The following is a 26814-nucleotide window of genomic DNA, read 5'->3' as shown; positions in this document are numbered from 1 at the left end:
CGGCCGCGTCTCGACTGGAATGCAGAGTGAACTCTCTCTCTCTCTTGCCATGGTGTGCGACGCCACCGCCACCACCAGCATCACCAACACCGCCGCCGCCGCAGCCGCCTTTAATTCATTATTTAACTCAGCGTGCACCGGGTCTGGCTCCCCTCTTCTTCTTTTTCTTCACTCGCGGGCGCCTCGAGACGCACTACAACAGCAGCCGCAGCAACAGCAGCAGCAACAACAGCAGCAGCAGCAACAGCCGCAGCAACAGCAGCAGCAACAGCAGCAGCAGCAGCCACCACGGGTGGCTCATGAACCACACCGCTCCCGTCTGCATCGCCCACGCCACCATGAGCTCACCTGACTCCGACAATGATGACACCCAGCAAGGCAGTGGCGGTAGCAACGGAGATGGAGGTGGCAATGCTGGTGGCTCCGGTCTGGGTGGAGGAGGAGGACATCTGGATGTCGCGGGGCCCGGCTCGGCGCGTGGGGGTCGAGCGGGCCGGGCGGGCCGCCCCGCTGTGGCGAACGCGGCCCGGGAACGCAGCCGCGTGCGCACGCTGCGCCACGCGTTCCTCGCCCTGCAGCGAGCCCTGCCCGCGGTGCCGCCCGACACGAAGCTCTCCAAGCTGGACGTGCTGTTGCTGGCCACCACCTACATCGCGCACCTCACCAGGGCTCTGGACCAGCCGCAGGGACCGAGCTCGCAGGGCCAAGGGCAGGGGCAAGGACACGGCCAGGCAGGACAGGGCGCGGGGACGGCCCCCGCGGGTGCCGTGCCGCCGGGAGCCGCGGCGGCGGCGGCGGCGAGGGCCGGGAGCGCGCAGACGGGGAGCCGCGCACAGAGTCTCAAGACCGAGGGGTACCTGCATCCCGTAAAGGTGACGGGGGGAAGGGGTGCTCTGGGGTCGTGAAGGGTCACGCCGAGATGTCTGCTGTGTAGGGTGATGGTGATGGTGATGCTTGTGGAGATTGTGATGCTCATGATGATGATTATTATTATGTACTGCTGGTGGTGATGGTTAAGTTGGGTTGATTATGTTGATGGTTCTGTGCTACGAACCCGGTGACCCGAATTCAATTTACGCTCACGACCAACACCAAGTAACGATTATCTGAACCGGTCCTGGACCTCCCCTACGTTGACTCAGCCTCAAATGAGTACTTTGTGCGGTGTGTAAACATCGCCAATAGGGAGACATGTAGCCGGGCGTAGTCCAGGCCACCCACCTCCTTGTGGACCGTGCCGGCCTTTATAGGTGCTCGCTAACAGCACTTGCCCCAACAGTCTGTCAAGGCTATAGGGGGGTCTTTGTCTTTGGTATAGAGAGTAGGAAATTCCTTAAATCGATCTGTACTGCGCGTATTTACATAAGCACGGCGATGCTCTTTATTTACAAAAAGAAAGCCTCGCTGAGTCTCAACGCTCATTTTCAGCAGGGTCCTGCGTTAGAATGTTTGGCTGATGCCATTAACGAGTGTCTTTGGTTCGATATTTCACGCCCCGTAAATGTGTTAGTTCACCGACACATTGTGTTATTGCATCTTCTTATTTTTTACGTGGAACGGGGGTCCCGTATTTTATATGTAGCGTTCATGCCAATGACATCTGGCAGTCCATCAGCGTTTGTTTTAAACTAGCCTCGGCTCCTCTGATGAGACACGGAAGATGGAATGAATCCGCTCCAGATTTGCTGTTGCTAAAACGAAGGCTTCATCGTAAAGATATTTTTTGGGTAAGATCGCGTAAGTATAAATGTGTCGTAACCCTCCACCACCCGACACAGCCAATTAGTAAGCGATTTGTGACGTAAACAACACGTCAATTAGTTGCTACTTCAGCCCATCGGTGTGTTGGAGAGTAATTCCACAACATTTACAAACAAAGGCTGCTTGATAACTTTGCGTTGGAAATCTGAAATAGGTTTGAGAGACTAAAATATATTTTATTCATATGTGGAGACAGATAACGGAGTGCTACTATACAGCTCCTATGTATTGACTTTATTTATTTATATTTGCTTATAATGAGGTTCAGTGTTCTTCAGCCTCAGTTGCGGGTGTTTACAAGCCCGCTCGATGGAGTACTGATGTCTCCTAAATATTTATCATCGGTTTAGATTGAAAACTCATTCCTCTAGAACGGCTTTTTGTGTTTAGATTGTTGTCCTTGCCCCGCACCTCCGATTAGCGCGGTTGGCTTCGTACGGTGCAAAACAAGTTCGACGCACATACATTGTTCAGAAGACAAACTAATGGACAATTAAGTAAGTGTATGTGCTATGAAGAAGGGGCATTGCCCAAAACGTCGCCAATCCTATATACTGTATATCTATTTTATATTTAACGCCACGGTGTTCTTGACGAATGTATTGCGTTGTTGTTGTTGTTGTGAACAGTGCTTGTTCAGTACTGCCAACGCATCACCAACACCACCACCACCAGATAATTAGTTTGATAATTGCGTTTGGTGTTTGCTTATCATTTTTATTGCCGTTTAAACCCAACAGAAAAACGTTCATCAAAACTTCCGCTCGCACAACTTTTATAACGCTCACAGCTGCAGAGCACGTTCTATCCACACCGGCTCGATGTGTACGATGCGTGTGTGTGTATATTGCATGTGTGTACGTCGCCAACCGTGCGAGTCGGAGGTGCGGTTGGAATTAGTCGTATGTATGCTGAACTTCTTTCGCACCGTACATAGCCAACCGTGCGAATCGGAGGTGCGGAGGAAGGACAACAAACTAAACACAAAAAGCAGTTCCAAAGAAACGAGTGTTCAACCGAGATAATATCGTAAGGAAGAGCGTTCCAGACGGCCGTAACAGCGCATCTGAAAGCGAGCGATGCAGTGGCCGTCTTTGTTAGATCGCTCGCCAAAAGTCGCCGCCGTTGCTGCGAGGATGATGAACAACAACAAAAGACGCGTCAGCCAATAACACATTCCTACGTTCTATGACGAAGGGCCTATTGGCCGAAACGTCACTTCTATATATTCCCTCTTTCAGGCCAAACGCAGTGTTATTGACACGGAACGTGTATAGTTTGTGTTGTTGCTGTTGTTGTTGCTGTTATTTGTGCTTGCGCACCGCTGCTAACGCAGCAGCACCATGAACATCACCAAATCATTCACGCGTCTATTCTGTGTGGCTAGGCGCCTGTTGCTGTCACAACGCGACTGTCTGTTCCTGATCCTGCCTCTAAAATACACGTGCATGGACACAATGTTCGAACGTAATCTCTACGCTGTTCAAACGTAAACTCTGTACATATTTATGTTCGTGTGTACGTGTATATATATATGTGTGTGTGTGTGCGTGTCATTTCGGAGGTATGTTCGCAATGTCAGAATCAGAATGTTTATTTTTCCTCGAGTAATCCGATGATCTATCAAGCTCTTCTTCACAGATGTCCACACAGTCGGGGCAGGTCAGAACGTAAGTACGGTATATGGCATTTGTGTTCATTCTCAACATATTATCCGGGTGGTGATATTTTAAATGTCAACATATATATGTAATAAATCCAAGACCGGATGAACCACGTAGCAATTGTCGTCCGCGCATTTCGTAAAAAAAAAAAATCAGACGATAATTATATTTTTGTTCCGCAAGAATCAAATGTGTCCATCGCGATGTTGATTTATTTGCACGAGCCGTTAATAGATTGGCACGCGTTGAGTTGTCAGCGTTCCAGCCAACTTGTCAAAACACTTATCGCAATTCCCTACTCCCCCCCACCCCCACCATGTATTTTAAATGTAAAAGTTGGGGCTGCGTCTTATAGTCCAGTAGGTGCGCGCGCGCGCGTGCGTGCGTGTTAAATTGCGTGTACGTGTGTGCTTTAAATCTGATTTGTATAAATGTATCGACACCGGAGACAAGTTTGAATGCGCGCGTCTTACTTCAAGGAACGTTTTGAAAAATAATATAGTCGGGAGAATACGGTAACACGCGAGAAATAAATGTTATCTAGCAGTTTGGACGATATTGATTGCGCGTTATCTGGACTTTATTTATGTGAGCCGTGTCTTTTGTCAAAGACGTCCGCGATCGTGTGGCCTTGCTCCCTTCCACTTCGCTCTGTCCGTGATATTTACGTCTGCATGACAACTTCGCATCGGATACGCTTTCCCATTGCATCAAATTGTTCAGATTGCCGGCGTCTTGGTCTCTCTGGTTTCACGGGTGTAATGCAATGATTGGTATTCTTTTACAGGGCTATCTATCATTGCGTTGCCGATGCATGTATGATAATTATGAATCACTCAGTTATTGTGTAAATCAAAGCGTGAGTATGATTCAGTGTATATCGGACAATGTATTAAACAGGCAATATGGGGCCTAGATAAATCTAACGTTCCCAGGTCGCACTGGCGTGAGAGGCAAATGTTATTTCACGTGTGTCGAAGGAGTTGGTTTCATATCTAGGTTCCAATAAAGGATATACGACAATAAATAACAATGTCCGGATAGTAAGACGCACCGCCCCCCGCTCCCCCCCCGACCAAAAAATAAGTGTACCCCCCGTAGTCAATCAAGTTAAACAAATATGGTCACACACGCACACACACGCACGTACACACGCACACACACGCAAGCACACGCACACACGCACGCACACACGCACGCACACACACGCACGCACACACACGCACGCACGCACACACGCACCCACACACACGCACGCACACACACGCGCACACACACGCACACACACACACGCAAGCACACACACGCATACACTCACGCACGCACCCACACACACGTACGCACACACACGCACCCACACACACGCACCCACTCACACACGCGCACACACACGCGCGCGAGTGCGCACGCACCGGATAATAAGACGCAGCCATGAACCGCGTTGCTTTTAAATAGAGGGGGGGGGGGGGGGGAATGTGCGTTATGTGATCCAAGAAATACGACATCGAAATATGTATAATTGAATCCTCGTTAAAGTTAAATTAATGGTTTAAAAAATAATGGTACCTAAACACTCGTTTATTAATATTATAATTATTATAGTGATTTAAATAGTACATTTGGATAATTTTATATGTGTGTTATTTATATGTAAGTAAACATGTATTATCATATACATAACTCACATGTATTGTGAACACTGTACAGCACTGTATATATAATGGATATGTACGTTAAAACACTTTTAAAAGGCAAAATAATCATAATACGGTAAATAATAATTATTACAAAACAATTATTAAATAAAAACAATTATTGACTGTCGGATGAAGGCCCTCACTCGCACGCCGTGTCGCTCGTGTAAGGGGTGGGGGAGAGGGGGGGGGTTGACCATACTTCACCACGCTGGTCAGTCAGTGCGGGGGGTGATGGGAGGGGAGGGTTATAGGGGGCAGGACCAGCTCGGACATCACTCCCGGCTCCTGATGTTAGCCGTGATCTGAAAATTCAACTCGACAAACGCATCATCCCTACAGAAGAATTACCAACGCAGTGTTAAACACATAGCCGTTACACATCGTATATACATTAGAACATTTCCATCAAATAAAAGTGACGGACGTGACGTTCCGGTCACAAGGCCTTCGGCAGTAGAAGCTCACAAACATATATTTTTTATCACGTATATATCATCATCATCATCATCGTCGAGATCATCTGCCATGAGCAATCCACTGCTGGATTAATGCCCCGCACCACAAAGGCCGCCGTCACCATCTCTCACGGTCCTGCGATGTGCCGCATCTTCCGGATTATAAGACGCACTTTTCTCCACCCCTGGATTTGAATGCAAATTTTTTTTTTGGGAGGGATGGGTCAGGGGGAGTGGGAGTTCATCTTATATAATCCGGTAGGTGCGTGTATGTGTGTACATGTGTGTATGTATATGTGTGTATGTATATGTGTGTGTATGTGTGTGTGTATGTATATGTGTTTGTGGGGAGCGGTGGTGTAGCGGTTAGCGCGCTGCGCTATGAACCCGGCAACCCGGGTTCGAGTCCCGCTCACAGCAAACACCAGTGGCGATTATCTTAACCGGCTCCTGGGCCTCCCCTACGTCGACTCAGCCTCAAATGAGTACCTGGTGCGATGTGTAAACATCGCCACTGGGGAGACAAAGGCAGTCGGGCCTGGTGTTGGCTACCCACCCCCTCGTGTGCCGTGCCGGCCTTTATAGGTGCTCGCTAGCAGCACTTGCCCCTACAGTATGTTAAGGCTATACGGGGGATCTTTTTTGTGTATATGTGTTACCGGATGTGGGGAGCGGTATTGCAGCGGTTACCGCACTGCGCTACGAACCTGGCGACCCGGGTTAGATTCCCGCTCACGGCCACTAACATCGCCACGAGGGAGACAAAGGCGACCGAGCGTGGTGTTGGACTTCATAGGTGCTCGCTAACAGCACTTGACCTAACAGCATGTTACGGGCGATACGGGGGATCTTTGTCTTTGTTACCGGATGTGTGTAGATCGTTACGCTTTCATAAGTGCTCCCTAACAGCACTTGCCCCAACAGTCTGTAAAGGCTATACGGGTGATCTTTGCATTTGTATAACTTGGGGGTGCGACTTACTTTCCAGAGCGGGGTTGACTCCGAAGAATACGGTAATGCAATACTCGTACGAATATTCGGTCCATGAGGATGATGAAAAAAAAATGAGGACATTTAAATACAGTACACAAATGTACACTTAGAGTCAATCCACTGCTAGATGAGGACCTCACCGCTTCTGTGCGGGACTGTCAGGGATATTTGACCATACTTCCCCACGCTTGTTATGGACATACTTTACCAGTCGATACGCGCATGCGTCCACCTTAGTACTGAATGTAGTGTACGTGTGCACTTCGTAGCGTAGACGTACGCACACATGCGTATGAAAGTACTTATTCTGTGTGTGTATATATATACATACCTGTTTGTAGTATCACATCATTTATACTATGCGTGTATTATATTATTCGTAGTACTTACTGATAGAGTGACTGCAGCCTCAAGTCAAAGTGATTTCTTGGCCGAGATGAGTAATGTCAGCTGTGCTCATCTGCCGTTCACAGCTCTGAGCCTCGTGGCGGAAATTTCACATTCCCGGTATTTTTATTTTATTTTATCGACCCCAGAGGGATGATGGGCTGCGTCAACACCCGGCCAGGAATTTTATTTTCTCAACCGTCCCGATTGCGAGCCACCTGGCCAGACTGTGGTCTGTATCGTAGTAATATTAAACACGTGCGGGTTCTCCGCTGGTTATTTGTTCGAAGCTGTAGAAATATCTGAGTGAAGCCTTCCTTGCGCAAAAGTGTCCTCCACGGTGCTTTTGAAACGGCGGAGTAGCGCGTGGTGTATTTACTCTCGAGTAATGAAACAAAAAAAAATCTATAACTGTATGCAACATAAATGTTTTTTTTTAAGATCGAGGGTGTTAAACATTTTCGTGATCTAACCCCAAAAAAACTTGTATTATAGGTACAACAAGAACATTTACAAGGATACGGAGAGAAATACAAACTTAGATTTCTGGGGTATGTCATGAGAAAACAAGGGACTGGATATAAATGTTTTGGCTGGCGAAATTGTAGGTACAACAACACTGATCTGGGGAAGACGGCTATTTAAGTTCCACCGTGAGAGCAATTTGAGCAACTATATGTAACTGGGAGGAGATGCGGAGTTGTTGAGTAAACATCACGGAGACTAACATTGGCCATAGACTAACATTGCCCACAGACTAACATTGCCCATAGACTAACATTGCCCATAGACTAACATTGCCCATCGAATAACATTGCACATAGACTAACATTGCCCATAGACTAACATTGCCCATAGACTAACATTGCCCATAGACCAGGGGTCGGCAACCTACGGCTCCGGAGCCGCATGCAGCTCTTTACAGGCTGCTTCTTGACGATATGTACGTATGTACAGTATGTACTCAGATGCATTGCGGCTCTTGAAATACTGAATTTTGTACCGAATTGGAAAGAAATGGCTCTTCTTGTTATTTTGGTTGCCGACCCCTGCCATAGACTAACATTGGCCATATACTAACATTGCCCATAGACTAACTTTGCCCATAGACTAACATTGGTCATAGACTAACATTGCCCATAGACTAACATTGCCCATAGACTAACATTGCCCATCGAATAACATTGCACATAGACTAACATTGCCCATAGACTAACATTGCCCATAGACTAACATTGCCCATAGACTAACATTGCCCATCGAATAACATTGCACATAGACTAACATTGCCCATAGACTAACATTGCCCATAGACTAACATTGCCCATAGACTAACATTGCCCATCGAATAACATTGCACATAGACTAACATTGCCCATAGACTAACATTGCCCATAGACTAACATTGCCCATAGACTAACATTGCCCATAGGCTAACATTGCCCATAGACTAACATTGCCCACAGACTAACATTGCCCATAGACTCACAAGTTCTTGAGTCAATGTCATGGACAGGGCTACGTGGAAGGAGGTTCCACGATTGGCGATGTCCTTGAGAAAGGACGCTGCGCACAAGAGATAGATGGAGAGAGAGATTAATGACATGAGGTGGAGCGGTGGCGCAGTGGTTAGCGCACTGCCATATGAACTCTGAGGTTCTGGTGCGATGCCCGCATGGTTCTGGTTACCAACCGCGTGGGTGGCGAGTGACAATGCCTGCACCACCAGCTCCGATGAGCCACAACCCACCCACCTTCACCAAGCCGCAATGACCAGCGTGGAGAAGTATGGTCAAATAATTCCCATGACCGACACAACGTGCGGAGGAGGCCTTCATCCAGCATTTGATTCCAAAAGGGCTGCCACTTTTCTTCTTCTTATCATCATTATTATCATGTTCATTATTGTTTTAATTTGTTCTTATTGTCTCTTTAAGAAGGGATAACGGGCCGATGAATTAATGATTTTAAAGACATCATCCCGCGGCGTGGTCAAACGCGATGTGCTATGTGGCTATAATACATTTCGCATAGCCCAGTGAATGCATATACTTTTGTTGTTAATATTATCATCATCAGTCATGGTCAATCCACTGCTGGACGAAGCCACGACCACCTCTCACGGATACCACTCGCCACTGATGATGTCCCTGAGTCCGGCAGATGGACGGGGACCTGTCAGCAAGGGATGTTAACTACCTCGCCCGGTATACAAGAGGTCGTGGTGTTCGATCCCGATCCCTACCCTGACGCCCGCCGCTCTACATTTGGAGTGTGCGTGTTCTCGTGCGTATTTTTCTCTGGGATCTCTCGGGGTTTTCCCCTCCACATTGAGGAACGCGCGTTTAGAGTATTCGACTACTGCTATAAACTTCCACGCGATAAGCCGCTTTGTTGAGCTATCGTTTGTGGCGAGGTCGCTTCTGACAAATAACTTTATAGCTCAATGGGCCTTGACCTGGCGGAGGGAGGGGGGGGGGGTCGTGGATCGTTGCCGATGCGCGGTCGCGTCAACAGCTTTGTCCGCGACGACTCATCCTTGATGGCCGAGAATCGAACTCGGGCCGCATGAGTGTGGTGTGTGTGGTGTGTGTGGCACGGTGCGCGAATCACAGCGCGGTCAACCTTGAGGGTTCATGCCGCAAGTGTGGTGACCACTCTCTGCCACCGCCGATCACCCACTTGCTCTCCCACGTGTGACGGAGCGGTAATACGTATAGCAACGTGCGTAAGAAATGTTATACAAATCTGATCATTTGAACGACCGCATTTTTTTTTTGCCGTCACGTTGCTCCACGACGTTATTGATGACTGCGATACGAATAACGGGACGGAATTGTGTCCAGGTTCAATCGAAAGGCGTCGCTCAAAACACTCTCGCTCCGAGCAATGGCGATGATCTCTGATTGATGCATCCATTGCCGTTCTACATCGTCAAGTTTTTGTACACAAAGTTTGAGGCTACGAACTACCGTATTCTCCCGATTATAAGACCGCTACGGAAAAGCAAGACGTACCCCCAAAACGTATTAGCCGGGTGTCAATAGAGAAATGTACCTTGGTCACACATCACAACATTGCTACCGGATTATAAGAAGAAGACGCACCCGAGATTTGCGTTTAAATACAGAGGCGGCGGAGGCGACGGGGGGCGCAGGGGCAAAAGCGTCGTAAATTTTAAAAGCCAGGGAATACGGTAGCTTCATATAACATGAATTACTTTATGCACGTCTGTGACGCTGCAATTATTGTATCCTTATATACATATGTTAATACGGCAACTCAAATTCATATACTGTATCTGTATAGCAGAGGGTGGTGAAAATCCAACGTCTTGTTTGAAAAAAGCGATTCGAATACAAACAAACAACATTAGAATGACGAATATAATTTATACATTATATATTTTTTCTTCTTCATTTGTCTGATTATGTGAAGGACTCGTTATAGAGCTGTGTGTTTAATTGAGCAAGGATTCACGTTTAAATGTGTCGTGTATTTCTCGCCATTGAGATTTAGGGTAGGGAACCAAAATTAAGACAATTGTAGCAATTGTTTTCGAATTCGCCAAAACGAAACTCAACATTTCAAGAGGCGCAATGCGCTGTGGTGAATACGAGACGGCGGTCCCTTAATAAACAACATCTCTGGAGCCGCACGTGGCCCACCCCTGTGCCACACAGTGTAGCTTTCATTGTATTCACAAATACACTGAGCGACGTCCATTGTTGTACGGGACGTCTATGCTCCCCGCTTTGCAGGCAGGCCTCACTGACCATCGTGGTGAAATATGGTCAAATTAATCTTCCCACGAAGCGCTCGCCGTCGGGCCGTCATCCAGCAGTGGATTGACTCATGGGATGTGTATACAGTGTCTATATATTATATACAGCAGCATGCACAATTGTGTATATGGCGTATAATAGAATATTGGCATTTATAAAGCACACGAGTATGAGTTTATTCTAGATTTGAAGCTTTCGTGACTGCAAGGATTCATATAACAGTTATTTTGCTGTGCCTTTATAACAGTTATTTTGCTGTGCCTTTTTACACCTGACGAAGGAAGCTTGTGTTGCCTCCGAAACGTCGCGATTTAATTGATTTATTTTCATTTATTATAATTGTATCTTTTATTTTATTTTATTATTTATTATTTTTTACCTACGTGACTTTACCGAAAAAACTTAAGAGTATGAGTTTCCTGATGTTCAGTGAATCGTTTGATATTGTTGGTTGTGCATAATGTTAGTGTAGCGGTAAGCGCGCTGCGCTTCGAATCCGGCTATCCGCTCATGGCCAACACCAGTGACGATTGTCTGAACCGGTTTTGGGCCTCCCATAGGTCGACTCAGCCTCAAATGAGTACCTGGTGCGGTGTTTGGAAACATCGCCACTGGGGAGACAAAGGCGGCCGGGCGTGGTGCTGGCCACCTCACTCCGTCGCGTGCCGTGCCGGCCTCCATAGGTGCTCACTAACAGCACTTGCCCCAACAGTCTGTAAAAGCTATACGGGGGATCTTTGTCTTGTTTTTCTCTCTACGTGCATTAGTTACTTAAATTGGTAGCGGTCTTCGCTCGCTTTATATCGGTTCTAGCGTCAGACCGTGTAAAATTCGCGAACGCCGGATTATAAGGCGCACCTACAACTTTACTTTTAAAATATAAAGAGGGGTGTGGGACAGATGGCGCGGTGCGTGGAGAATGCTGCGTCTCATAATCCGGAGAATAGGTTATTCACTTTAACACGGAGGCTTTCGCTAACAATATCATCCATAATAGAGGTTTTTGGGTTAGATCGCGTAAATATATAAATGTGTCGTTAAACCCGCCACCACCCGACACAGTACTCAGATTGTAAATGTTGTGGCTTGGCTCTCCAACACACCGGTGTGTTGTACTAGTGACGAATTGGCCACGTTCTGTTTACGTGACAACCCTTACTAGTTGGCTGTGTCGGGTGGTGGCGGGTTTTAAGGACACATTTATATATTTACGCGATATAACCGAACAAAAAAACCTCTATTATGGAGGGTATTCACTTTCTGTAACTGTCACCGTCTAATTAAGGCTGCACGTAGCCCTAAATGAAATGTCACCGTTTAGATTAGACAGCGTCAACGTGTTACTTTTTTTTAGTGTCCGAATATAAACAACGAGCAGTTCGACATTGAGCCGTCAACCCCTTAATCAAGGCTCCTGCAGCAAATCCCTTCTCACAATATTGATACTGGGCTTGGCACGCGTGCTAAAGGGGCATTTTGTCTTCACGGGGTCCTCCGAAAGAGTTGGCTGGAAGTCGAGTTCACGTACGTATTGTAGCTTTTTAGTTAAGCTCTCGTGTTCTTAACATGCTTCTCAACAGACGTTACAGAGAACACACAAAAATTATATACATTATAGGTGGCGGTTCAGACGAAGCAAACATTTTCACAGCACGTACATATTTGCACGTGTATTGGGAGATTTGTTTGCCTTTCTTCTACTTTGCGCTACGGTCGTGGTTTTTGTTGGTATTGTTTGCTGTCGTGACGTTCTTACCCGCCCCTACTGGACATCTCTGAAAAATAGCCTTTATATCTCATCGGATTCCTCCTGTATAAATTAATATTCTGATTCTGATAAGGCTACCTTAAAAAATATATATAATCTCTCTCTGGCTTCTCCCTATGTATGTATGTGCTATTAAGAAGGACCTTTGCCCGAAACGTTGAATATTATATCTCGTTTCCGTTTGAGGCCACAGTGTTATTGACGAATGTGTTTTTTGTTTGATATTTTCGCGTGTGCACCACTGCCAACGCAGCCGCGTCACTAATCACACGTCTGTGTTACAGAAAGGGTAATAGTTCATTATTAGCATCGGGCAATTCACCAGCATTGGTTCACAACCAGCACTCGTAATAGCCTCTGCAGGCTGTTGGGGCATAGCATATATATGTGGGAGGGGAGGCGGAGCGGTGGTACATCTGTTAGCGCACTTCGCTATATGAACCACGGAAAAATGAAGTTCGATTCCCGACCACTGCTAACGTCAGTAGACGAGTGGATACCAGAATACCGGTTCTGCCCGGCATTGGCCCCTCCGCCGCGTGGCGCTGACCAGCGTGGTGAAGTATGGTCAGGGACATTCTTCTGCAATGGACCCAGATGAGTCGCGAAACCTGCGCAAATACATAGCACGCCGAAGGTCGTGTGAAGCCGATCGTTATATTTGTAATTAAATAAAGTCGGCCGCTTTCGAGATACATTTTTAGTAAAAAATAAAATAATAATATTTTTATTAATTTTAATTTCATTTTTTTTACCTACGTGACTTTACCGAAAAAACTAAGAGTATGAATCATTGCAGTCACGAAAGTTTCAAATCTAGAATTAAATTTTTATTGTTCTATTATTGCCTTGTAAAGCAGATATACAAACACACGACGGACAGTTGTTGTTTACCAGTCCGACACGTGTGAGATCCCTGCAATAAATAAAAACACAGAACAGTAATATGAACGTGCAGGCTCAACACTGCATTTGCAATAACGCCCACCGCGCCTTATTCGCCCTGTATTGTGTATGTTCAGTACACACTGTGGTCGATATTGGAATTGTTTTTTTAGTTATGTTTTAACTTATTTTTTATTTAAACACGTGAAACACCGTACACGTATATTTGTCAACTTAAAAAAAACAAGATTTTTTTGTAGCTAATGCAATGATCCCTATTTGTATATTATTATTTTCTTGTAAATTACAAATAATTATGTGGGTGCTCACGCTGCGGCTGCTGCTACTGCTGCATTGGCAGTGGTGCACAAGAACAGCCAACAGAACAATGCAACACCCACCCACGTCAATCACAACACGCGGTGTGCGTGCATTGTATAGCGAGGGTGGTTGGTCGGCGACGTTTCGGGGTGCAATGGCCCTTCTTTTTCACGTGGCGGTTCTATGTACAACATTATTGTCCTGAACCCTCCATCCACCAGCCTACAAGATGGTCACGTTCACACCGATATTACGCACGCGGGTGGCGAGAACAAATAACTGCGGGCACGCCGCCGAAGTTACTCGATCATTCCGCGTGCTGTATCACCGTACCGGGCTCAGCTGGGCAACTCAAGAAAGTAGTTCGTACACGTATATTTGTCGAAAGAAAGTAGTTCGTCGTCGGCCGCCCAGAAACCGCGTTATAACGGCGCGCGTTCCGCGTCGGTCAGCATTTGCGTGAATGCGCGTTAAGCGAGGACTTGCTGTACGTACGTGGCCAATGTGTTGATCAAATGGTAACCATTAAGGCGTGCATCCCCGGTGGCTCAAGACTTTCCATGACTGAATTGAACGTCAACATTTCACGTTTCGTATCATTGTGTAAACGTGAAATGACAAATTCTAATTTACATTCCCTTTGTTAATCTACTGCTGGATGAAGTTCTCCCACGGGAGGTTGTTTCACCATACTTCACCACACTGGTTCAGTGCGGGTTGGTGAATGGGGGGGGGGGGAATTGCTTAACACAAAATTGGTTCAGCTGTCACTCGTCGCTGATGTTAGCCGTGGTCTGGAATCGAACCCATGTATGGCAGGATTCACAGCGCAGTTCCGCTAACCACTGCGCTGTCGTGCTGGTGAACAGTTCACGGGTGCTTGTAAGCAGATAAATGCACACGCGTTGCACCACCAATACCACCACTACCCTCAATTTATTTTAAAGCAAACGTTGGGGATGCATTTCATAATCCGGTACGAATATATATTTGCGCATGACCAGAGTTTTTGAACTGTATTGACACCGGGCATAAGTGTTGGGGTTCATCTTACTTTCCAGTGCGTCTTATAAACCAGAGAATACGGTAGCTATAAACGTTTGATGTACAGGGCGGCACTGTTTCGTACATCGAATTGGAACCAGACCCTGACACAAAACCACACACACGCGTGTAGACATATAGACAGTGCTTATACATGCACGTATATAATACATACTAACAGTCCGGGATCGCAATAACTCCGATAGTTACTCTGGCGTGCCGCATTCTCATTGCCCTATTTTGTCCTCATGCATGGTACTTTTTATTATAAACACATAGGGCACAATATTATATTAATATTATGCATGGGCGTTCCGTGATACTCTAGTGGTAGTGCCTTACGCCGATGATCCCGACTGCAAACCAGCCGCTTATAGCAGCGTTCCGAAACATATCAAAAGTGAGAGATTAAGCCCGGCACAAAACTCCTGGTCGCTACTGGAGCGTGGACACGAAACCAGTGAAATATAAATAAGACAAACAATAATCTCGTGCGTCTCGGGTCTTTCTTTCAGGAGGGTGCTGCCGTTGCGTTTGGCATTGTGTGCGTGGGTGGATAAGCTTGTAACGTTTAGACAGACGATGCTGACCGAGTCGACCGGGTTATCATTCCAAATCAAGGTCGAGAGGGACAAGGAGGCTCACGCTTGGCTCAACCACAGTCTTCTTGAACGTCATACTAAATAATAAAGAAGATCAATATTCTTGGGGTCATGCTTTGGACCTATCTACGTGACTTTACCGAAAGACCCAAAGAATATGAATTCCTGCAGTCACGAAAGCTTTAAGTAAAGAAGATCAAGTTTTGCTGGCTGGCTGGCAGGCATACGCGGTGACGTCACCTCGCATCCCACAGCGTTTGTGCGTCGCGCTGACGTCACGGCTGCTTCCCACGCGGTCTCCACCACGGCCGTGTGTTCCGCGCACGTGGGCGGGCAGTGCGAGCATACATTTATCATTCCGTACACACAGCGGTGTTTTTCATTGCAAGGCCCGCGCGCCACTTGGATGCCCCTGGTGACCTTTAGTGCGGGCCCCCTACAACGCACAAACGTCAAAACACCCTCCTGCAGGCGGTGATGACGGCCCTCACACTGATTGATGCCTTAATAGGCGAAAGTGAGCAGCCTTCGAAAATTAGTGAAGAACACTGGTATACACCAACATTTTTAAATTTTGATCAACCGCACATTAAAATAAAAGAAAAATGTGTTAACACGCTGGACTTGCAATCCAAATGTCGCCGGTTCGATTCCATCTCGCGGGACGGCAGATGAACCAATGGGGGAAGGTTTCTGGGGAAGAGAAAGTGACGAGCTCCATTCTTTAGAGACAACGAGAGAGTCGACACGTGGCAGAGCGAGGCTGGCCATGGCCCTGGTACAAGAAGGAATAAAAAAAGCGGGGGACGGGGGGGGGGGTCTCCATCCCCTGTGCAATGTCCCCCCCCCCCCCACCCAGTGCCGGATTAAGCTAGTGCGGGGCCTGTAGCAAATGTTATAAATGGGCCCTAAATTAAAAAAACCCCATTAATACTAAAACACAAATTTTTAACTTGCATAGTAAAATAATTATATTTTTTTATTTTCTAAACAGCCAGATAATTCGACAAATCGCGAACCTTAAACACCCGGTCGTTCGTAAAAGTTGAAGGCGGTATAGTACTATAGTAATAGAGCAAGTGCAGAATCACTGAACCGGAATTGATAGTTCAATCTTGATTTGAAGCTTTCGTGACTGCAGGAATCCATACTCTTTGGTTCTTTCGGTAAAGTCACGTAGAAATTGATAGCTTGAAAGCATTTAGCGCGGGGCCCTTGAAAGTGCGGGGCCCGTATAGCATATGTAGCTACTTGTGCTACTAGAATAATCCGGCACTGCCCCCACCCAGCACCGCGTACATTTCTCCTGCACGTTGTCGATGTCACCGCCTGCGGCCACGGGTTGAGAACCGACGACGCAGATCGTGTCGTGCGGTGTCTTGTACTTCTAAAACGGAAGACGGCAGACAGAGAAAAGTGTTTGTAGATCTTAACACGTTAATAGGAAACAGCTGTTTACTCGCTCATAATCATCAGCCCTTCTTTCCATTACGTAATTCCTCCACTCCACTCAGCGGCCCGGCAACGATATAGCTGGCTCATCCAAACCGTAATATGGTCATAACACACAAGCACGGACACCCCGACCGGATTATAAGACGCACCCAGGGTCGCCCAAGAGGAACCCGGAGGCCCAGGGCAGACTCCCACGTGGGCCCCCCTATTCGACCGTCGACATGACCCTTGTAGGGGGGGCCCTCTTCTGTGAGAGGCCCGGGGTGAGTTTCTCCTCTTGCCCTCTCCTACCTCCTCTGGGCGGCTCTGGGCGTACCCCTTCCACCAAACTGACAGGGTTGGTGGGGGTCTTATAATCTGGATAATACAGTAAAAAGTCAGCATAGCTTTAAAAAAAGTAAACTATCATTAACGCTGCGTGAGTAAACAAATTATGCGTTGATGTTGCTGCGTTTGAGAGTGGTGCACAAGCACAGTTAACACTAACTCAACAGCAATAACACTGTGGTCTTCAAAATTCAAACAAATAGCAGACGTTTCGAGGAATGACCCTTCTGCTATGAAGAAGGGCCATTGCACGATATATAATAGGTGACGCAATGCTAGTGACGACTGTGCCGAGTTGTTTGCGTGACGTGTACAGGGTGGGTCACGTCTCGACAACGACACGTGTGCGCGTGAACAGTATTATTAATAGGTGCTCGCGAACGGCACGAGCCCCAACACGTATCTTTGCGTGTATTGTTGGGAGCGGTGGCGCAAGTGATTAGTTAGCGCACTGCGCTATGAACACGGCTGTCTGAGTTCGGACTATGAGACGCACCCCCACCTCGGGAGAAGATTGCGTTGTGACTCATCGGTAGCGCTTTCCCGGCTTGTTGCAGAGGGTGCACGGTTCGAATACAGCAGCCGCCCTGATCATAACCTCGCCCTGATCATAACCTCGCCTGGTATACAGGAGGTCGTGGGTTCGATCCCGACCCTGACGCCTGTTGTATATTTCAAGTTTGCATGTCTGTCTCCCCTTGGTCAATTGGATTTTTCTCCCGGTCCTCTGGGCTTTTCCCCGCCACATTTAGAAACGTGCGTTCTGGAGTATTTGGCTGCTATAAATTTGCACGCGATAAGCCACTCCGTTGAGCTATCATTTGTGGCCAGGTCGCATCCGAAAAAATAGCTATATAGCTCAGCGGGCCTTACCCGGTAAAATAAAAAAAACACATGTGTATGTAATAACTATGATAATACTGCAAGGCGCCAGTCTGCTTTGCTCACAAGGGCAGGTCCGTTGCGTGCCGGCGTCAGAGTCCAAATTTAGCCAAATTTAGTGCGCGCCCCTGACAATACACAAATGTGAAAACACCCGCTCGTGCTGTCAAATCCAATGGTTTCAAATGTGTGGCGGACCTCACACTGATGATGTCTTATCGGCGAAAGTGTCCCCCGCAAATTAGCTAAGAACGCTGCCCTCAACGCAGTCACCATTCTCCACGTGGTGCCGTCATTGTATTCGTGGAGTCCCTTTCATCCGAGTCTGCCCTTGTCCGGGTGGACGACCAGGAACAGCAGAAATCATCACCACCCCTACCCCCTCCCCCTACCCACAGACGAATATCATGCCCCAGGTCACTCGTGCCAACGTCTGCACAATAAATATCTCGAGTTCTCACCTGGTTAGGCACGTGGCATTTCCGCAACTGGCTTCGGGGCGGTAAAACGCGAGACGTGGCACCGCCCCCAATGTCCTTCGCGAGCGGGAATCGCTTCCAATCGCGTTGTTCACGTTAACCCGGAGCAGGCGGGAATGGTAACGCTTGCAGTGCGTGCAACGCAATTCGTGTCGCACGATTTCGCTGTAGCCCCCTGGTGGCTAAACGGCGGAAAAAAACACTCCTCGTTCAAGCCCGTGACGAGCGTCGTTGATTGACGACGGAGGATTGTTCAAGGTGTCGTTGATGCCGCCAAAACCTCGCCATCGCTTCCTTCCTACGGGCCAGTTCCCGTGGCCGTTGTTAAGTCGACAGTCTAAGCACCACCACGACCACCACGACCACCACCTGGCTACAGGTACTCATCTTCTGCTTGGTCACTTCAACGCCGCTGTCGGTAGCGTGTCCTCACCTCCACCACGTACACGTATCCCACCCATCACTTAAGTCCACAGCGCTTTCCTGCCACCATCTGTTCTCAACCTCCATGTCGCTTGACCTCTCGCCACCCTCCATTCTGCACAGTGCAGGTGTCCCACTCATCGCATCCTCCTTAGGGGCCGTTCATAAATGACGTCACTCACCTAGGTGGGGGGGGGGGGGGTCAGACATTTGTGACGATGTGTGACGAGGGGGGGGGGGTGAGAAATGTGACGTCACATCAAAATGCGCAACTTTAAAGAAATATAGACAACACGTTCTACTTAATTTAATAGACTTTTTAATAAATGTTTTCTCCTACAACATCAGAGTGCAGCGCCACATTAAATACGCACTACAATGACAATAGTTTAAAGCGATTTTGCGATTTGAAGCATGTTTTATTTTTTTGTGGGGGGGGCGCGCAGAGCTTTGTGACGTCATATTTGAGGGGGGGAGTCTGACTTTTTGTGACGCCGTATGACGACGGAGGGGGGTCACAAATCGTTCAAAATCGCGTGACGTCATTTATGGACGGCCCCTTATCTGGATTACACCCCACAGCCATTGCACGCCACCTTCACGTGAAATGAAAGGGAACTGGACTGGGCGATTTGCAGAGACGAGAGGGCCGACTGGTCGCAGGAGGGTCTAGGGCAGGGGTCGGCAACCAAAATAACAAGAAGAGCCATTTCTTTCCAAATCGGTACAAAATTCAGTATTTCAAGAGCCGCAATGCATCTGAGTATACGTACTCATCGTCAAGAAGCAGCCCGTAAAGAGCCGCATGCGGCTCCGGAGCCGTAGGTTGCCGACCCCTGGTCTAGGGGTAGCCAACGGCAGACCCTGTGAATTGATATCACGTAGCCGCACATTCATGAGACAGAGTGACTGCGTGGGGAGCGGCGGTGCAATGGATAGCCCACTGCGATACGAACCCGGCGACTTGACGTTGGACTCTTGGCCACGGCTAAACACCAGTGGACGAGTTCTAACTGAGCTTGCCTTATATGGCTTCCCCTAGGTCGACTCAGCCTGAACGCAGGGTTTGCCCACACGTCGGCCCTCGCGACACGCCACGGTCAGCCTTTCCATGTTTACCAATCGCACTCGTTCGAAGATTAATTCAATTTGCCTATTCAAATGATAGTTACTAATGCCTGGGGTGTCTTCGTAGTGGGTACGTGTCCGTGCGTGCGTTTATGTGTCTGTGTGTGGGGGGGGGGGGGCGCAGTGGGGAGCGGTAGTGTAGTGGTTAGCGCGCTGCACTACGAACCTGGCGACCCGGGTTCGATTCCAAGTGACGATTATCTGAACCGGTCCTGGGCCTCCCCTAGGTCGACTCAGCCTCAAATGAGTACCCGGTGCGATGTGTGAGCATTGCCACTAGGGAGACAAAGGCGGCCGGGCGTGGTGTTGGCCACCCACCCCCTCGTGTGCCGTGCCGGCCTTCATAGGTGCTCGCTAACAGCACTTTCCCCAACAGTCTGTTAAGGTTAGACGGGGGATCTTTGTCTTTGTTGGCGCTGTGGTCAACGCTCGATTTCGTTTCTCGCTCACGACCAATATAACAGTGGCGAATTATGTGAACATGTCCTGGATCCTCCACTTGATCGACTCGGCCTGAAATGACTACCGAGGGCGGTGTGGAAGCTTCAGCACTGGGGAGACAAATCGGGTCGGGCGTGGTTCTGGCCACCCACCCCTTCGTGTGCCGTGCCGGCCTTCACAGGTGCAGACTGACAGCATTTCGCCCCGACGGTCTGTTGAGGCTGTACAGGGGATTGTTACAATTCTCTTGTTTGTAATACCCCAACAGCCTGCATCGCTGCGTCGGAGAGAATGTGTATCCATGCCGAGCGGTTCACCCGTGTTAGATTAGTGTCCAGCGCAACTCGACGACCTGAGTTCAATTCCCACTCACGCCCAACATCAGCGACGATTATTCGAGCCGGTGCCGGGCCTCCCGTCGGTCGACCCAGCCTTAAATGAGTACAGTACATGGTGCGCTGCGTAAACATCAGCATACCGACACTCTGTATGCCTATAGGAGGAGGGTGTGGGGGGGATCTTTACCTTTTTCATGACCTTCATAGGTGCTCGCTAACAGCACTTGCCCCCACCAGCCTGTGTGTGTGCGCGCGCTTAAAGTGCACACAGCCTGGCACAAACAAACGCCGTGTTGTTGTTGCTGATGCTGATTACTCATTGACAGCACTTGCCCCCACCAGCCTGTGTGTGTGTGCGCGCTTAAAGTGCACATAGCCTGGCACAAACAAACGCCCTGTTGTTGTTGTTGCTGCTGCTTACTCATTGACAGCACTTGCCCCAACAAGGTCGGTTCAGGCTACATGCGGGGACCTTTGTCGTTTGTGTCGCTGCAGAAATGGCCTTTGCGCTCGCGTCTCTACATGGGAGCCACCGGGAACTTCTTGCTGAGCAGTTCGCCCGCCGGCGGGGAGCCGACCTCGGGAGGACGCCAAGCCGGGCCCGGTCCCAGTCGCCACACGCCCGCGTCGTAGCCGGCGCCGGGACGCGAGACGCGCGAGAGAGAGAGAGACTGCGGCGTGGTGACCCGCAGCGGAGGCGGAGGCTATCGAGCGTGCAGGCGGTGCAACTGCGTCAGGGAAACGCTGGCTGGAGGGGAGAAGAGGCGCGGGCGGGCGGGAGGGTGTGTGCCCGAGCGCTGGGATACGAAGAAGAGAGGGGTTCAGGGTTAATTGTATAGAGGCTGGGACCCCCTTTTCACAGCCAGCCACTTCACGCTACTCCACGGACGGACGCTCTCCAGACGTATTGACGCACAGAGCACGCTTCCTCTCTCCTTCCTGCACGAAGGACATTGTTCCACGAAAGCTTTTTGAACAACGACACCTTGCTGATCTCGTCAAGGAGCCCTAAACCATCATCACGCGACCTCTGGCCATCCTCGCAGCAAGCCGCTTTTGGCTGCTTGCCATCGAACGAACACGGTCACTTGCATCGCGTGCCACTTTCAGATGCGCCTCTGCTGCCGCCTGGAACGCTCTTCTCCTTCCGATATGAGGAAGCCACTGAGGCTGTGCACTTTTAAATCGTCCAGATTGAAAACTAATTTCTTTCAAACTGCTTTTGTGTTTAGTCTGTTGTACTTTTCCCCACGCGTCCGATTAGCACGGTTGGCTATGTACGGCGCGAAAGAAGTTCTACTCACGACACTATACACATGTTCCCATTTTGTCTATAACTGCGTCTTGCTCCAGTTCTCGGTTGCATTGTGAGCACAGTGGCCCAAAGCCCCCCCCCCCACCCCCTCCACAACAAGACACACCAAGCGGGCAGCAACAAACGTCAGTAATAAAGTTGTAATCGATCAGAGATAATACGTGTCTTAATTTGAGCAAGGTGCTGAGACGATGGGAGGGAATTCCAAAATCGAGCAGTGCAAGCGCAGACGCAGAACCCAAGCGTTTGCGCTTTGCTGGAGGAACACCGCAGCATCGAGACCAGGGGGTTGACAGCCTCCGTCTCCGGAGTGGCATGCGGCTCTTTAAGGACAGCTTCGTAACGTTGTTCACACGCGCACGTGCGGCTCTTGATCTATTGAGTGTTTTTTTTGTTTACCGAATAAAAAAGAAATGGCTCTCCTTGTTATTTTAGTTTGCCGAACATCCCCTGACCTAGACCGGTGTTTTTTATTGCAAGGTCCGCGGGCCACGAGCAGCCTCTGGTGGCCTTTAGGGCGGTTCCTTGACGTGCGGACCCCCGACTAGACACAGCATGTGACCCCCCCCCCCCCCCCCCGATCATCGTGCCGTCAAACCCCCAATGGTTTCAAACGTGTGGCGGCCCTCACACCGATGGTGTCTTATCAGCGAAAGTGCACCCCACCCCACCCCCTCTGCGAATCAGCGAAGAACGCTGCTCTAGACGCATTTACCATTCTCGTCATTGTATAATCGGGGGTACGTTTCATCCGAGTCTTGCCCGCCCGGGTGGACGACCAGGAAAATATTTCGGCACCTGGTACGCAAACATCCAGTACGCATCTCGCTTTAGCCGTGCATGGCTTCTCGGCACGTGCGCCACCTACTAAAGTTTACCAGCCATCCAAAACATTAGGGAATGAGCAGTTTGTACTGAAAGGAGGTAGCTGTGGCTGCTGCTGTGGCACATTGAGACATATGAACAGCTAAATGTATCAAGCTCACGACTACTGCAGCGTTACTTGGTGATACTGCTGCGTTAGCAGTGGTGCACGAGCACAGTTAACAACACAGACTCGATACATTCGTCAAAAAAAAGAACACCGTGACCCGAAAAAAAAAAGACCCACGATAGCCGACGTTTCGGGCAGTAGAATGAACAACATTCCGCAGTGGATAGATCGTGGCTTGTGTTGTTACGTGTTCAAACAGCGATTCAGAAATGTACCCGTCATACTTTGTGAATGCTCTCAAAGTCACGCCTTCCGGACTTGGGAGAACCTGGGTTAAACTCCCGTGTGAAACGGACACAAGTTGACAAACTGGAGAAGATCGCTGCGCAGGGTGAACGGATCATCGTGGGTCTTATCCTGATCAACAATCGCGAGACCCAAAACAAATGCGCACTCAAGGACAGTACCTTCAAGTTCAAGTTCATTTATTAGGTATAGCCCTGTGAGCCATTCGGCTCTTGAATCGGGTGCAACCGCAACAAACAATCGGCGAGCTTTGAGTGCACTCACAAGGGAGACCCTTTCGTATTATTATCGGAAACTCGACGTCTGGTCACAATATAGACTTGAATCTGGTAAACATTAAGAATAACTTAACCAGGCATTGTTGGACGCGGTGAAGCTGCGTTGACACGGCGAACAATTATCCCCGAACCACAAGGGCTACAAGTAAAAGAAGCCGTGAAACTGGTGCACGAGAGGAACAGGTGGGACATCTGTGGAAAAAAAGAGCTTCATAGCTCATCGGATTCCTCCAGTATAAATCAATATTCTGATTCTGGAGAGGTCTCCATTCGGTTCCATTGCCTCTCAAAGAAGACGGCAAGCACCTCGAGATGGGGTTTACGGACTGCTCCTTCACAGTATCGTGGGGCTCGGCGGCGTCTTTGGGAGGCGTTCATCCAGCAGTGGATTGGTCATAACTGATGATGATGATATGGTCTATGGAAAATACATTATGTGACTTGTTGCGTGTGTGTCCGATTTAATCGCCCACCTGCTTTAAGTGTAAGATAGTTTAAAAGCCGTGTGTCATGGCCTATGCAACATAATAAATAATGCCCGACGATTTACCCATATGAAAGTGAGTACGACAGACTATTTTTTTTCTGCATGCATGCATGCATTGGAATCGTTGGCCAATTCAATTTCTGATAGCTTGGCTCAATGCGGGAATAAACTAGAGAACCACGGAGGAAGACGACCACGCGTAACACGAGGGCACAACACTCAGCGCCTGCAGCACCTGGCAAACCCTGGTGGTGGTTGGTCACCCATTCACCTACTAACCAATATCAACCCTGCTTAACTCCCGAGATCCCACTCAGATCGAACGCATTCAGGGTGCTTTGGCCGTTCGCATTACGATGGAGATATTGGATTTTTTGTTACTATTTAACGTTCTTAACACAAAGCTTATACAGACGCAATGATACGAATTGTACCTGGCCTACCAGCGCAATTGTTACCGTATTCTCCGAATTATAAGACGCACGTTTCCCCCCCCCCCCTATTTAAAATGAAAAAAATTGGGGCTTGCGTCTCATAACTAAATTGGTATACGTATGTGTGTGAAATAATTATATAACTTCATAGGTAACTGGCACAAATTTTGGAGGGTGCGTTTTACGTTCGGGGGAGTCTCGGTTAATGTTTGAAACGCATTGAATTGGCGGTTTCCAGCAGTGGATGTAGACCGTAACTCGCACAGATGTGTACATGAAGTTTAATTTCTGCAAGGACTGCCTGCTGTCTAATACCCTCTGTGTCTTTGCTGCCGTCTTATGTCTTTTGCGTGTCATCGGGTATTACACAGCAGGCGCGCGCACGCTACTCGCGTTAGGAAATTGCACGTGTTTGGAGTAGTGGTGTTGACATTTTAAAAGTTGATTTGTTTAACCAAGTGGTAACTCAAGATGCCAGGATGAGTCTTATTCGCAACAGTGCCCTGGGTCACAGCAAAATGACGAAAGTAAACAAAAAAAAAGCAAAGCAATGAGGCAAATATAAATCGGTAGAAAAGCAATTGTCACAAAGACCAGGCATTTTGTTAAGGGGAGGGGACATCGCGACTCACAAGGGCTGTCCCGGTGGTTCGGTAGATATAACATTCAGTCCTGTATTAGGGGCAGGCCATAGCGCACGAGATGGGGTTGCGTGTAGCCATGCCTGACCGCCTTTATTTCCCCAGCGCCGATGCTTACACACGGGGTGGACCCACAAACAAGTTCTGAAATCGCTCGCCACTGATGTAAGCCGTGGCCGGGAACCGAACCAAGGTGACCGGGTTTGCAACAGCAGCGCATTGTACGAACCATATATACAGAGTGTGCTATATATAACGGACGGTTGGCGTAAGTTGCTGTTAAGGATCACCTATGAAGGCCGGCACGTTACACGAGGGTAGGCCGCCTTTGTCTCCCGAGTGCTACACATCGCACTAGGTACTAATTCAAGGCTGAGTCGTCCTATGGGAGGCCCAGGACCGGTTCAGATAATCGTCACTGTGTTGGCCGTGAGCGGGTATGGAACCTGGAACGCCGGGTTCGAGGCACAGCACGCGAACCACTTACCCTGCCGCTGTACATATACAATATGCATATTATACACGGACACGACCGAATGAATGCGGTTCATAACGGTGCAGCCTGACCTCTCGATCACATGTAACGATGAATTAACGTGATGAATTGCAATGTCCCGTCGCTCGTTAACAACACAAATACAAACAGGACGCGCAATAAACGATTCAACAGAGGGCAACAGAGCGAGGCGTTGTGTTTATTTGTGTGTGTGTGGGTGGGTGTGTGAAGTTCCACTCCTTTGCGGCATTGTTCAGCTACACTGCGAAATGTTCAGCATCTGAGCAATGCGGCCACGAAAAATGAAATCGACAGTAAAAACACGCAACAATAATGTTGACATGGAGTGGCACATTCTTGTGAAGTGCTTAGCATCGTTCCCTCTGCCATCCGTGCGGTCGATTCCATGCCGGGCTGACTGCCAGCGCCTGTATTTCTATGACATAAACATGCCCACTATTTCCGTATAGCGTTTTAAGACCCTTCATTGGATCAACATTATATTGTAAGAGCAAGGCACATTTAGACCAAAAAAAATTACTACCAGGGAAGGCCCACTGAGCTGTGGAGCTCTTTTTCAGAAGCGACCTGGCCATAAATGATAGCTCAACGAAGTGGCTAATGACGTGGACATATATAGCATTAAACATTAAAGGGTAAAAACTAATTATAGTACGTTGCGTTGATGTAACGTTTGCTTTTGTGCTATATATCGACTTTAAAAATCTGGAATACATTTATCTGGGAAGGATTTGACGGGATTTTGATTTTAAAAAAATTATTCACGAAAGCACTTACGGCCTAAAGGCCAAATATAATTTGGTAAACATGAGGATAATAATAAGGAAGACTGCACTTAATACGAATTAAATATACCAGAAATATATACATTCTGGAAAGCGGATAGATCATGATAGAACAATAGAGGCATTGAAGAAACCCTGCACATTTGACAAATGTAAATAGCTTAGCTGTCGGCAGCCTTAAAACCAACACGGTCAATCATAAAAAAACAACTTTTATTTTACCAGGTAAAGTCCACTGAGCTATGTAGTTCTTTTTCAGAAGCAACCTGGCCATAAATGATA

The 26814-nt window shown here is 48.3% G+C and overlaps 1 protein-coding gene across 1 annotated transcript; it reads left to right on the top strand.

Moving 5' to 3' along the window:
• On the top strand, nt 1–25839 carry LOC133340767 (transcription factor 24-like). The gene is made up of 2 exons (XM_061549151.1): nt 1–872; nt 21331–25839. The coding sequence occupies exons 1-2, from the start codon at nt 300–302 to the stop codon at nt 21466–21468; spliced, it is 711 nt and encodes a 236-aa protein (XP_061405135.1). The 5' UTR covers nt 1–299; the 3' UTR covers nt 21469–25839.
• The last annotated feature ends 975 nt before the right edge of the window (nt 25840–26814 follow it).

This window comes from Lethenteron reissneri, chromosome 10 (assembly GCF_015708825.2).
Source record: "Lethenteron reissneri isolate LAM-NWPU_2019-01 chromosome 10, ASM1570882v1, whole genome shotgun sequence".
In the NCBI taxonomy this organism is placed as follows: domain Eukaryota; kingdom Metazoa; phylum Chordata; class Hyperoartia; order Petromyzontiformes; family Petromyzontidae; genus Lethenteron; species Lethenteron reissneri.
This window is presented reverse-complemented; position numbering and strand designations above follow the sequence as displayed.